We start from the raw sequence: 15,295 nt of genomic DNA on the forward strand, positions 1-15,295 counted from the left end.
TTCGGATTGGTCTCTCCGCTTTAAAGTGCTGTCCAAGGGTTGGCTGCAGGGCTGCTGAATAACAGGTGCAGTTTGCTGCTCCGTCGCTTCGGGGAGGAGGAGGAGAAGGAGGTGGGGGGGCAGGGGGGGAAGAAGGAAAGAAAGCCCAGCAGCCGAGGAATGTCGCCGCTGCTGCTCCAGCCACCGCTGCTTCTGCTTGGGGGGGTGGAAAGGGGGGGCATCTTCAACATCATCACCCAAAACCAGGAGCTGGAGGAGCTTGTTTTTCCCACTCCCGCTTCCGTATGGAGAAATGGGTTTCGTGATTGTTGCTGAATGCGGATCTCTGGGCTAGGAACGAGAAGGGGGGAGAGAGAAAAATACCACCCCCAGCACCCAAGGATCATCATCATCGAAGGAGGTGGATTCTTGGGGACTGCTGTTTTGGATTAGTGCGGGAAGAAGCGCCGCGGATTCTTCATTTTTTTGGGGGGGGGATAAGAGGGGGGGAATCGAAGGTAAAAAAAAGGAGGCTACTTCAGCACTGCTGGAGGATGGGGAGAGCTCGGCCATTCCAGCTGATTCAGCAGCGGTTGTGTGAATGCCTGTGGATGTATATATGATGGCGGGGGGGTTACAGAGCTCTAGGTTGAATGGGGAAATGTCCTTTCGGTAACTGACGGCAGCTTCCCCCTCCGTTCTGTGGGATCTTCTTTTTTCTCCCTCCCCACCCCTCCCTCCCTCTGTGGCTAGCTCGCTCTCTTTCTCGCCTTTGCGCGCCCCCTCCCTCGCCGCCTTTGCTCCGCATGCTTCTCGCTCCCCCCCGATGCCTTTTCTTTCCCCGGGGGGAGGGTGTGCCAGGCCCCTAGGAGGATGAGCGAAGGGGTCTCCTCTCCTCCGGGTGCCGCAGCTGGTGCCGAGGAGGGGGCGGCGGCCGGAGCCGGGGGTCCCGCGGGTGGCGGCGGCGATGGGGGTGCCGACCCGGCGGCCCGCGAGGTGCGCTGCAGCGACTGCATCGTGTGGAACCGGCAGCAGACGTGGCTGTGCGTGGTGCCCCTCTTCATCGGCTTCGTGGGCTTGGGGCTCAGCCTGATGCTGCTCAAGTGGATCGTGGTGGGCTCCGTCAAGGAGTACGTGCCCACCGAGCTTATGGATTCCAAAGGCATCGAGCAGGACCCCTTCTTCCTCTCCAAGCAGCCCACCACGCCGCCCAAAAGCGTGGACACCACCACCAGCAGCACGGCCACTACCACCACGTCGAGGACACCCAATCGGATAAGTACCCGCCTCACCACCATGACCAAGGCGCCCACCCGCTTCCCGGGCACCCGGGGCCCGATCCGCGCCGGCCTGCCGAGATCCACCACGGCGCGCCACACGGTCGCGCCCCCGACCGTCCTTGCCACCACCACTACCGCTGTCCCTTTCAGCACCACCATCCTGATTTCCCGCCCTGCGCCTGGTACCCCTGGGACCCAGCCGCTGCCCATCTGGCCCACTGCGGCATACACTACCTCCTCCTACAAGACCTATCTTCAGGACTCTGCTCCGTCCTGGACCTTATCCCCCTTCCAAGAGGCCAGCACCACCACCACGCCAGAGGCCAACACCAGCCCCAAATACCGTAAGTGAGACCAAACTTCTTGCTTTGCGTCAATAGGGGGAAGGCTTCCCCCTTCCCTTTTTTTTTTTGGAATCCGGGTTGTTGGCGTATATAGGGGGTGGGGTGCTGGTGAAATGTCTCTGTTCTAGACCTGATTTCGAGTGCTTGTAACTTGGTGCAAATACCCAAAGGCACACAGGCTTCCTTGAAGTTTGTCTGGGCTTTTCTTCCAGCCTGGATTCTTTCAGGAGAGATTCCCTCCTCTTTTGGGTGTTTGTGATGGTGATGATGATGGAGATGTAACTCTCTTAATGGGCCCTTGGAGGTGGAATTCATTCACAAGACAAGAGAGGAGAGAGAGAGAGAGAGAGAAAAGAGCCAGCCCCCACCTCTCCATTTCTCGCTTTGCCTTACCCCACCCTCCAAAGCAAAATCAACACACACACCCAATTTAAGAGGAAAAAGGAATGTAGCAGGTTTGGGGACATCATCAGTGGTCCTTTCAAGGGCTCTTGTCAGTCGGCCTGGGTTGGAGACAGAAAAACGCTGACCTTGATGGTTCTGTGGCTTATAAGGAGATGAAGAGGAAGTTAAAACCGAGAGCTAGTGCTTTGGACTGGAGCTTTGGCTAGGTTGTGCTCAGGATTGTTTGACAAGGGGTGTGTACCTCTGTGCTGGTGTGTTTGTCTTCACCTTCGCATTCCCCTCCCACCTTTAGAAAAGAGGAGACAAGAAATGCTTTCCAGCCCAACTGTGATCCACAGTCCCTTCCCCAGGGTGCTGCGCCATTGCAAAATAATGAGCCCCAATTCCATTTCAGGAGAATGGAGGAGAGAGCACACCCCATGAATATATGCATCAGCTCAGGGAAGTCGCCTGTGAGGCTCGCTTCAGCCTCATCAAAGGAGTGCATCTGTGAAGGAGATATAGATATAGATATATATAGAGAGAGAGAGATTTCCTAGGCAGATGGGTGGATGGGTGGGGAATCTTTCCTCCCCCCTCTTATTGGACTACTAGGCTATTGGTTTCCAGGACTAACACCCCCCTCCTCCCAATCCATTCTCCTCACCCCTCTCATTTGAAAATGAGGATTGGGTATAGTCTCTTGTGAAGGTTATCTAGGACAAACATCATCACAATCCTCTCTCTCTGCTCAGCCAACTTCTGGGTACCACTATTTAAGGAGCGGAGGGCCTGTGATCATAGCTGGGTATATGTTGCTCTTCTTTGATATGGTAGAGCAAGATAGAAGCTGGGTTGCTACATGAAGATGGGAATCCTGTACTTACCAGGGAGTAAGTTCCATGGAACTCAGCAGAGCTTACTTCTGAGTAGGCAGACATAGACTTGCACTGTAAATCCCATTCTGAAGCAATTTTATTGCCCTGCATTCTCTTCCCGATCTGATGGGTTTGCTTATTTAAATAATTGGTTCCCTCTTTGTTCTGTCTCAAATATTCCTTTAAAGCTGTTTGCTGCTCATAATCTAGGCTGAAGAGCAATAAGTGGGAGCCAAAGGATGCTATGATTTGAGGAAATCAAGCAAAGTGTGTGTGTGTGTGTGTGTGTGTGTGTAACTAACCTGGGGGAATCAGCCCAAGAGGATAGAGTACATGAGATGGTCAGTGAGAGGTAATATATCCTGTGGTCAACAGGCAAGAGGCAGCTGGAAGGTTGTTAAGTTGCATTTGACTAGTGTCCTTTTTGTGATTTGGGGAGGGTGTTCATTCCTTTACAGAAAATGAAGCTGAAATGCAGAAACACACCTTCCTCACTCCTCTCCTTGCTTCCCTCCAGAGACTGCCTGATTTTTCACGCTATGCCCCCTCTTGCGTTTGAAGCTCCTTCAGAGCAGAAACCTATCTGGTATTTCCCAAATGCATTTGTTGTCTGCTGCTGGACAGGCAGGATGTTGTGAAATTTGGAAATGCTACCCTGCAGCCCATTTCCCCCCCCCTCATCTAATTCCCTCCCCCAATCCAACTCTGTCTGTAAATCCACTATGATTTTCTAACCTTGCTGAGTCCTTAGATTATAGAACCTGCTTAATAGATGACTGTCAGCTGGCAGGACCTACTACCCACCCTAACCAGCCCATTTTCTCTTTCTCCCTCTCTGCAACACACACACACACACACACCATGACACACATATGTTCAAGGACTGTTTATATTTGCAAGCAATCCTTGCTACAGATCTTGCTAATAGAACAGTTTAAATCAGAGTTTAGACCTTTGTGTCCCCCCCTTCTTTGCTCTTCCCTGCCCCCCTGCAGCTTTGCTAAAGCACAAAATATAAGAAGTGCAAATCCACCAGAAATTGACCCTGTTTGAGCACATTGATAGCCTGTGATTATCATTAACGGGAGATTAAATAGATTACATAAAAAAGGATTGGAATTTATAGGGCATGTGGAATTCTTCTCCCTCCCCCCACCCTCCCCAAAGCTGCACAATTTTCTGTTTCACATAATCTTTCTATCAGGATACAGTGGGAACAGAGAGGAAGTGTTATTGTAATCTTTCCTTGGTGGGTGCTCAACCTTCTGACCTGATATCTGCATCTTTCACTCACTTTGATCCTCAGTTCCCCCCCTTCCATTTTAAGGCCTTTTGTGGGAAAGGGGGGAAACGTAGATAAAAAGGAATACATTCAAATACATTAGTTTCTGGACTCAGCTGTCTGTTTCTGCTCTTCCTATGGCTCTGTTTCTTGATAATAGTAATAATAATAGCAGCAATAAAATATAAAAACTGGGTCTACAGTATTGTGTGAATATGAATATATATAAGAGAATGCTGAGCAAATTCTTGTGTGATCGTCTTGATGGGAGAAAGGCACATACTAAAGGTGAATATGCAATGTTCTGTTTAACTACTAATATTTTTGTTGTTGTTGAAAATGGAAGTCCTATGGAAGGGCAAGGTTCAGGATATATCACAGAATTCTCAGCACCACATTTCCCAGGATCCTCTAGGGGAAGCCGTGGTGGTTTAAAGTGGCATACAATCATCGTATTGTAGGTAGGCCTTGTGAATGTCTTCCTGGCGTTTTAGAAAGGGTAGTTCCTGATATGAATTCATGTGAAGTGATGTTTGAGACGTTTGCTGGGTTTTTTAAGGATCTCCCCCCCCCCCAGCCTTTTTCTCTTACAGCTGCTATGAACAATGAACAATCATTTACTCAGAGTCACCCACTCTTCTTTATCTGTAGAAACATGCAAGACCCATATGCAATAAGCCCCCTTGGAGATAATTCAGAATCTTATTTCAATTTTATTCCTTAGCACATAGATTAGGGCAGGGTGACTCAAAAGGAGACACCGGCCACAATGACGCAGACTTTGCCAAACTTGTTCCCTCCAGAATTTGTAGGGCTACATAGAATCGTGAAATTGGAAGGGATCCCGAGGGTCATCTAGTCCAACCACCCCCAATGCAGGAATCTCGACTAAAGCATCCATGTCAGATGGCCATCCAACTTCTGCTTAAAAAACCTCCAAGGAAGGAGAATCCACCACCTCTTTTCAGAGTCTCTTCCACTGTCAAACAGCTCTTACTACCAGAAATTTCTTCCTGTTGTTTAGTCGGAATCTCCTTTCTTATAACTTGAATCCATTGGTTCAAGTCCTAGCATCCAGAGCAGGTGAAAACAAGCTTGCTACATTCTCCATGTGATAGCCCATTAGATATTTGAAGATGGCTACCACAACTCCCCTCAATCTCCTCTTTACCAGGCTAAACATACCAACTTCTCTCAACTCTTCCTCATAATTCCTTCTTGCTGGCCTGCACTGACTGGGGTTGATGGGAGTTGTAGTCCAACAATATCTGGAAGACACAAGGTTGTTGGAAGCTGCCACAATTTTATTTATTTATTAAATTTGTATAAAGGAGGCCTAAGTTGTAGACGTGAAGAATGGGAACAGACAAACAATGGACTCTATAGTTGCTTTGGTTTCTTTCAGGGCAACACACCCATCTGTATATGGTAACAAGAGAAATATGGAAGAAAGTATTTTGTGTTTGTGAGGCTGGGAGCGTAGCAGTAGCATCACTAGGGTGGAACACTAGGAGCACTTGCCCTCAGTACAAACTGGATGGAAAAGCAAAGATATTGTATTGGCAGTGTGTTATAATAATTTCAATACAATGTTTCCTTGCCAGGAGGCTTAGTGAGGGCAGCAGACCTGGCAGAATAGCTTCTCACTGGACCTGCATTTGCAGCCTAACACAGAAAACATATTCATATACATAGTCATACTGGGGGGGGGGGTGACTAGAGCTGTGAGGAGGGTTTTTTGTCCCCCCCCATAAGAGTTCCTTTTTTATATAAAAAAAAATAACTTTTATTAAATTTGCTTGGTAACCTAACATTATTATATATATTCTATAAAACAAAGAATAAAAAACAAAATTCATTCATACTGCAATGCATAACTATATAACATTAATATATATGGTTTCGGGGGGGAGGTTCGAATTGTCATCCGGTTTACCATCTTCTTCTTCCCCCCCTTCCCCCCTCCCCTCCAACCCTCCCCCCTGGTCAGGCCTTCCTTCTTCAAAACTTTATCCATGTACACAGTCTATTCATTCTAGCTTGTATGCTTGGGTTGGCTTCCCTCCTTTCAATCCAACTCCGGTAAAATGCCCATTTTTTGTGATTCTTTGACATTTATTTTCCCACCTACCCTCTGCCCCAATCTCTGCAAATATTTCTGATTGTACATATTGGAAAACATAATCTTTCCATAAGAGTTCCTGAACAGGAGAATTCCATTTGCACAGTGACAACTTGGCATTTCAGCATCAACTGGTCCCGTTTTATGGGGTGGGGTAGGAGTGTTACAGGATTGGAAATGGAACAGAAGTGGGGAAACTGTGGCTCTCCAGATGTTGTTGGAATAAAACTTACTTCAGCCCCAGCCAGCATGGCTTATGGTCAGGAATGGTGGGAGTTGAAGTCCAACAACATTGGGAAGGCAAATGATTCACTGTCCTTGCATGAGAGTGCAGACTGTGCTAGAAGAGGGGGTGATGATTTTCCACCTTCTGTGCAGCAAAAGGGAGAGAAACTCAAAAGGGTGTGTCTTGAACCACTGAAGGGAGCCTTGGCATGAAAAACACAAAACAAAGACCAGGGACTCCAGGATTATAGGGAACTAATCCTGAACCAGAAACCAACTATATCCTGAACCAGAAACCATATTAAAACTAAAAGAAATAACCTTATTTTAAGAGTTCCTACTATAAAGTGAAATGATTCCCTCGTCCCCATAATATATGCTCTTCTAGGGCTGAAAGCATTGATCAAATCAGTATATAAATCGACAGGTTCATGCACTGCAGATAAAAAAATTGATTACTGGATTGAAATTAGAAGCACCCCTGTTTTATCCTGTTGTTGCTGCATACAGTATATGCCTCTGCAGCTCCTCAGTCAATTGATGTGCTGCAGTTAATTTTCCAAACACTTGCCTGCGTTATTTAGTTGAGAGAAACGGTAATCTGCTTTCATTTCCTCAGAAGATCACTTGCAGTTGGTATAATAATGTAATATTTAATCTGTTAATGATGCTGTTTAATCAGACACAAGAAAAACAGTCAATTGACTGAGGAAACTAACTAGTTGATAGCCTTAGAGTACACCCCCCCCTTTGATATTTTTGGTTCTACTGTGACTTTGTTGCTATGTAAAACTGAAATATTATACTCAGACTAAGTCTCCAGCAAGAATTCATCAGTGCAGTGAAACTGCTTCCTCTTGCATTAATTTATGGCCTAGCAGAGAAACAAAGAGCAGCCAAAGCTGGATCACATAATGCAGAAGAGCCAAAATAGAGCAATGTTCCAGAAATTGTAATCAATACCCTTTTGAGAAATAGAACAGAGAAAGCTCTTTCTATGAGCCTGAACTGCTATCCGAGGTTGCTTTAATTTCCTTCTTGTTCTCATTCAGAAATATAAAGCTTACCTACTGCAATCAATTATGTGCAGCTAGTAAATGCTCATCATTATTATGAGAAGAGTGTGTGTGGAAAGATGTCCATTAAATTGCAGAGGCCCCTGTGGGTGTTTTGCAAAGAGTGCACATAGACACATTGCCCTCCTCCCCTCACATGGGATTCTTGAACATGGAGGCAGAAACACAGCTGGTGGGGAAGCCCCAGGAGCAATGTTTTTTTGTTTTGTTTTGTTTTTGCCTCTCAGGAGTACCTAGGAACCATTCATTTTATTATGACATAAAGTATAAGGGTGCACTGATGTAAGGTTACGACTGCCCCCCAGGGAAGCCCAGAGCCTGGGATTGGTTTTGCCTCTTTGCAGCTATGTCCAGAACCAGACACCATCTCCATTCCTTTCATCTGTCTGTCCCTGCCATTGCTTCTGTTTCTTGGTGTTATGCTAGAATGTGTGATGGAGCCTTGGAAACACCAGAGTGTGTTGGCATGTTGGGCTTTGAAGAGTGTGACAAGCGAGAGAATGTTGACACACGGCTATTACATAGATAAAGCATGATATTGATTGTGATACCACATGTTCAAGAAATCAGGATTGGGTTTTTGGATTTTTAAGGGGAGGAATCTAATATTTTGATTTCAGTGGAGTTTTATTGAGATAGTGTTGTATTTTAATGAGACATTTAATTTTTAAATATTGATGATAGGGCTGAGGGGGAATGATCAGCAGCAGGTTTACATGGACAGTAAACCGCTCAGAGGCGAAGGCACACACTGCTGAAAGTCTGCTCTCTTCACAGCCCATAAAACACTTCCCAGTTCAGTTGACACATCATTTACCAGTGTGGTGAGACCTTGATCACAACCGAACTGAAGCCAAGGCATTTATTTCATTGGACAGCAGGTTAGGCCCTGATGCGAAGGAATTATTAACACATTCTGGAATTCTACACAGAAATATGTTTTTCTCTTTCCGCTGTTTTTTTTATTCTGAATATATATATATATTCAGAATTTAAAAAACAGCAGAAAAAACATATTTCTCCTTAGAATACACACACACACACATACACACACACACATTGGATTACAAACACTAAAGCTTTTTTTAAAACAACAACAACAACAACAGACTAATTAAATTAGTAGACACACATCCAAATATATACAGTCATACCTCGGGTTGTGAACGTGATCCGTGCGGGAGGCATGTTCGCAACACACAGTGTTCGCAACCCGAGGTATGACTGTACTGAAGCCCATTCTGAGTTGAACCTTGCCTCCTTGGAAAACGTATTAGTGAAATTCTTGTCTGAAACATTACTGATCTGCATATGAACGGACAATGCTGCTGCATCAAAGAAAAATCAAAAACCCACCACTTTATCTACCTCAATATAGGCTACTTTTAACAAGAGATGCCAGTGATTAAACCTGGATTCTTCTGCATCAGGGTTGGGTTGGGGAAGCTCAGGCCTGGGGGTCCTCTAAACCTGACCTCTGGGATTCTCCCCAGGCCACGCCCCTTCTCAGGCCACACCCCCTGACAGCCCTCCTTTGGTGTTTTTTGTTTGGCTGGGGTGTGTCCTTGAAGGCTGTTCATGCCTCTAGCTTCCTTGGATTAAGGACAGAGAGGGGTCTCTAGGTGGCTGTAGAAGCTAGCATATTTTACAAGGGTACATTTTGTGTTCATTGCTCCACTCACCTTTGCTCCTGATCCAGTGCATCACTAGCATACACCCTTTGGAATGTTTTCCCGAAGATAATGCATCCCACAGGCTGAAGAAGGCCCATGAGAGGGCACCTTACCAAGAGGTGGAGCTGCCCCCTCTTTATATGCAGCTGAGCCTACAATGCAATCTTTTAGAGAGCCCAAGGCATTTTGGTACCTGAGGCATTACATCCATATGGCACCCTGAGGCAGAGGTGGTGGTAATGGAACAGAAACCAGAAGCTGCCTTATACCTAGGAACACCTAGGTATAACATCTAGGCCATAACCCTCCTTCAAAGCTTGGTCAGTGAGGGAACAGGCAAGATTTGAAATAGCAACATTTGGTGTGCTTGCTTTGGGCCAGTATTTGGTTTTTTGCTTTATTCAACTGAAGGAAATGGGAAGTTAAGCAAATGGATAGTTTTGAGCCCTGCACCAGGAGGTAGAAATGCTGCCTACTATCTCACTGCTCTGAAGTTCTTAAAGCTTAAAAACATAATCTCTGGGTCTGAGAGACTCACATTCAGAGAGCTTGTCTGTGAACTAGGAAGTCTCCAGTTCAAATTTCACCTCTGCCATGGCATTTCTATGCCTACTACAATTCTAAACAAACCTGCTTGGGAGAGTAAGACCCATTGAAGCCCCAGTGAGATTTACTGTAAGCAGGCATGCATAGGATTAGGCTGCATTTGGGCAAGGCAACATTGCTCAGCATCTTCCTCCATCTGCAGTAAGGCCAATATTCTGTCCAAACATAGTGGGACATTGTGCTGACATTGTGTATGTGAAATATTTCATACACTCGAAAAGGGCACTATGTAGACAAAATATATTATCAATCTCTTATTTAAGGCATGGTGGCATTTTATCAGCCAGCTGTTTTATTCCTGGTACTTCCAGAATAAGGATGGCCTGATGCAAAAGAAGAAAAGTTCTTTTTTCCCTGCACTTTTAATAGTTGCATAGGTGAGTTCCTGCACCTTTAATAGTTGCATAGATGCAGGGATTTCAGTTGTGTAGCTTGCTAAGCTTATAAAGGTGCAGAAGCTCCTTTCCTGTTCTGCATCTGTCTGCCCTATATCACAATGCGATGTAGTGGGCAATCTCAAAATAGTTACATGTTCCTTTTAAATAATTAATCTATGCAAATTTTCACCAGCTGTTTTCTTTTCCTTGCTGGGAATGGGGGCAAACCTATCTTAGATGGAGCTTCTATGCGTGCATGTGGGGGGGGGGGGAGGTACTTTGACAATGGATGGACTTGTGCAAAAAAAAATCCCAATTTTAGATTTTAAGTCTCTTTAAAACCCACATATAAGATAGTGTGCATTATATAGAATCTACATACTGTACTAAGTTACTGAAACACAGTGCTTAGGTGAGAAGCAGAAGTGAAATTTTGCATGAAAGAACTCGTGAACTTGGTTCTGGTACTAACCACTTGCTCAGAGGCACCCTGTCCTTAATTCTTAGCATAAGTCTACACACCTGAATCACTAGTGCATTTTGCTCCAATTGATTCTTCTATACATACCTATTCAGAGGTAGGTCCTGATGAGTTCCATGGGGCTTATTTCCATGTGAAGTGTGTGTAGTTTGGGGAACCTGCAGCCCATGGGCCTAATGCCCTCAGTGTGGTATAGTCCAAACCATCCCCACCTGTCCATTGATTTGCATGCTATGATGTTGAGTGCAGGAAGGTAAAACCAAGAGGCTAAATAGAAAAGGAAGAATTGGGAGCACACCCTAAAGGTGTGTTCACATCACCATTTCCTATGGCTCCAGCATGTTCCCACCACTAGTATTTTTAAGCCAGGTTCACATGATGTTAGCCACAATCCCTCTGTATCCCATAGCTTTTGGAGAAATACTCCTTTTTGGTGTGCCTTCCCTCAAATCAGCTTGTGTCTGATTCCAAAATGGAAACTGCCATTCTTTTGTGGTGTGAACACTTTGGGCGGCTTTTGCCCATGTGCAGATGACAGCATGGGAGCAGATAGAAACTTCACTTGGTGTGTGGAAATAAATAAATAGGTGAAGGCATCCCTTCCTCCACTCTGATGTGAACAGTGGCAGGAGAATGCAATGTGGGTACACAACGAGGAGGAACAACCTTCCAGCATTTTGAGCCACGGCTTCAAAGGAACAAAATCCTTCCGCCGCTCAACTCAAATTCAAGCTGCATCTGCAAAGGAAGAAAGGAAGACTGAGGAGTCTCCCTCTGAAGCTGAATCACCCTTGAATTAAATTGAATTTATTATGGTCCCAGACCAGACTCACACATTGTACTAAGCAGATCAGAAACACAATAAAAGTAAGTTTAAATTAACAATCAATATAACGATAAACAATACAATTGTGGCAGCAGTTTAAATATGGTTTAAGTCTTAATCTCTACAATATTATCTATAATTTGCTTCTAAGGCCTTAGTCTTTATAATAGCACAGCTTGTTCCCTAAGTTTTATGGCAACCGCGCAAAATTTGGCCACCTTTAACGTGATCTCTGGATCCTTGTTCTCTATCAGAGATTTTAAACATTGAGGTTCGGGCCCACTTGGAAAATCACCTTGTGTCAAGTGATGTTGAGTTACTGACAGGTGGGAAGTCTCACTCTCTAGTCAAAGTGGCAATTCCCTACCCCTGGTGTACAGGATTGTAATTTTATGCACACTTATTTAGGAGCAAGTGGTCTTGGGGAGCAGGGGGCTTCCTTCTGAATAAACATTCAGAGGTTTGGGGCTTGAGACTGCCAGCCTATACATGCTTGCTTAGAAGAAGGCTGCATCAAGCTCAGTGGCACTTCTTTCTAAGTAACACTTTACAAAATTGGTCTGAACGACAAGATACTGCCTCTTCTCTCTCTCTCTCTCTCTCTCTCTCTCTCTCTCTCTCTCTCTCTCTCTCTCTCTCTTTCTCTCTCTCTCTTTCTTTCTTTCTTTCTTTGTTATCCCAAAAGCTGCCACTTGAGGAGCACCTCCTTACTCTACTGAGTAAGAAAGAGAGTGAGACAAAGGGGGGAAAGTTGATACACCCAAAGTAGAGGAGCTTGTCCACATCAACTTGAGGTTCCCTAATCCACCAGCCATGACTTGTTTAAAGACCTTGAAATTTGGTTATTATTTTTAATGATGATGAGTAACCCTCTCGAGATGCGTGTCTACTACTGAAAACTTACCTTTTGGCTTTGTTGTACTGACAGACCTAAATGGTCGTTTTCAAAAGCTCTGACGTCATTGCAATATCCCCTTGAGCTTCAAGGGACACTTTTAACATAATGCATTTTCTCTCTCTCTAAAATCTCAATGGCATGAAATCAGTTGGGTGTAAACCTCCCCCACACACACACACATACACACACAATTCACAACAGTTTGGTTCTCCCTCACTCCTCTGAAACTTTAGATTTCTAACTCATTATAAACAGAGGCTTGATTGCTGGCTGTTACCAGATAGAGGGGCTGTAGCACTGCATAATAGCACACCATTAAATTAGCATTAATAGCAGTGAGCTTCTTTCACAGATCGGATCATTCTCAGGACTCGTAAAGCAAAGCAGCTGACCTAAGACAGACTGATTCTCTTGCAGAGTCTTCTGTGGTCTCTTTATGGGAACAGCAAAGGTTATTTTTTCACTATTCTATTTTGAGGTGATTGAGACACACGCAGGATAGCTGGGGGCTGCTGTTTTCTAAGATACAATCAGGATCTTAATGAAATCAGTTTAGAATGATTTATATCCCATAGCACTGTGATGTCTCAAAATGACCTTGGATTCTGCAACACTAATATTTTCTTACTCTTTGCATGCAATAAAAACCAATATAATTTATGATCTCTCCCTTTAAAAAAAGACTATTCTTGGTATTTCATCACAATTTAGCATCACCAAGAAACAGAACCCAAGATTTGGCCATAGATGGAGAAGCTGTACATGCTCCGTTTGAAGTGGGGGAGGGGTGGGTCACCCGGGACAGGGAACAAATTTAGCCCGTACCTTAGTATTGCCCCTGAGTAGCACTTTATGTTCTTCCATTTAAGTGTATGACAGTTACACTTGAGGAGGCTGTTGCAGTGAGAGCAAAACATGTCCTCCATTCTGAAAAGGTAACAGAGGTGGTTTCAGGGCCATGTGATCAGTTGGGCTGCGCTGAGCACTGGTGCCACAGGGGGCAACACAACAATGATGTAGAACAGAGCGCAAGAGGCAGGGGGCACCAAATTTTAGCATTGCACAGGGCGCCACTGAAATTTGAGAGCATAAAGCCCGCCATTGCAAGGTGAGCAGGGACTGACCCTCTCTGACAGAGATCCCACAGGAGGTGTGCCCTTAAATGTACTGCATCCTTCAAAACCTTTTGCAACATGTCATTCTTCTTTAAAATGACTTTGCGGCTGACCTTTGTTGTTTGCATGTTGGGTCGGCCCAGTTTTCACTTGCAGCCCAATCATACAATAGTTGCTCAGAACTAAGTCCATGCAGTTCACTTAGATAGGCGTGCACAGAATTGAAACTTGGGTTAACTTTCATTACATATGCAGACAGTAAACTGCTTTGATGGATTTTTATGAAGAAGTGGTATATAAATTTTATGAAACTTTTCCGTTTATAAGACTAAGTTTTTTCCCCTAAAAATAATGTCAAAAATTAGGGGGTGTTTTATACTCTGGGCCATCTCCCCCCATTTTCTTAAATCTGAGTCCCCCAAAATAGGGTGTGCCTTATACATGGGGGCATCTTATAGGCAGAGAAATATGGTACATAAGATAATTATGCTTCATTAAATTATAAACCAGAACATATTAACTTCAGCTGGGTTACTACTATACATTTATTAGGGTGCTTTTCTTTCTCTCCCCTCCCTGCATTTATTTTTTAACCTTCCTTAAATTTATTTCTAACCCTTTCCTTTAATTGAACTCCTGTTCCATTTATTTGTAAACTGATACATAGCATTATCCAAAGTCAGTCTTATTCAGAGAGTAGGCCCATTGGAAACAATAGACACGACTAACATACGCCCATTAATTTCGGTGGATCTACTCTGAGCTTAACTTGGATACAAAAAATATCTAAGTTGGTTTTTATTTGTATGTAATGTTTGGAAATCTTAAGAACAAGCCCCTCTGAAAGGCTACACAATGCTAAAAACAACAGCACCCCTGTCAAAATAGGTCTGTGGATGAATGACTTGAGAATTGCAAATAAAGTAGCACTAAATTATTCCAGCTGTTTGGCATTGAACTCTTTCCAGTAATAGCTACTAAACAAATAGCAACTAATGGATTTTCCCCTATGCTATGTATGTATGTGCGGTTATCCTCATCTCTCCCCCGCCTTTTATGTTACGTTGGGAGGGGGAAAATTAATGCCCTCTCTAAAACTTCGAGTAGCTTTGACACGGAGAAATTGGATTTTTGTTTGAATCTTGCCGAGATAAACTGCTCTGAATTGGTATGGTAATTTTTCCTTCATTTAATAGTATCAAAGATAAAGGCTTTGCGGTGGCAGGGTTCAATGGGGCAAGAAACTTAACTGAGTGGATTATCCTTATGAAATTTCAGTACTACTGGCTTAGGTTGGAGGTGGCTTTATAATAACTGCATTTACACTAGAAGCTGTGTTCCTGGGGCTCTCCTGTGAATGGCTGTTCACTTGAATTTTTTCGTTGTTGCTACTTTGCCCTGTGGCTAAAGGACACTTAACATAGGCAGTGTGTTATTGTCCCCATTTTCTTTTTCAACATAGCATTGCATTTTGTTTACATCAGCCTATCCCTTAGCAACATGCATTCAGTGTAGTGATAAAGAGTATGTGATGTGAACCATGCCATGAACTCACCAGGTGCCCGTTGGCAAGCTATGCCTCCTTGTTGCAGCTTCTCATACAAGATCAAACAACATTGGCTTACCTTACAGGGCTGTTATGTGGAACACAGATGTAATCCATCTTCGCAAAGCACCAAGGACTTTCGTAACTCTTCAGAAGGGAAAGGCCTGAACGAAAGGCGAAGCCTTTTTTGAATCTGAGCCCAA

General features: G+C 44.3%; 1 protein-coding gene across 1 annotated transcript in view; it reads left to right on the forward strand.

Moving 5' to 3' along the window:
• Positions 1-450: 450 nt before the first annotated feature.
• NRG3 (neuregulin 3) overlaps positions 451-15,295 on the forward strand; it is a 550,949-nt gene continuing 536,104 nt past the window's right edge. The window contains exon 1 of the mRNA XM_033148775.1: positions 451-1,603. Within this exon, the coding sequence (XP_033004666.1) occupies positions 853-1,603 (751 nt within the window). The 5' untranslated portion in view covers positions 451-852. The remainder of the gene's footprint in view (positions 1,604-15,295) is intronic.

The sequence above is a fragment of the Lacerta agilis genome, chromosome 5 (assembly GCF_009819535.1).
Source record: "Lacerta agilis isolate rLacAgi1 chromosome 5, rLacAgi1.pri, whole genome shotgun sequence".
In the NCBI taxonomy this organism is placed as follows: Eukaryota; Metazoa; Chordata; class Lepidosauria; order Squamata; family Lacertidae; genus Lacerta; species Lacerta agilis.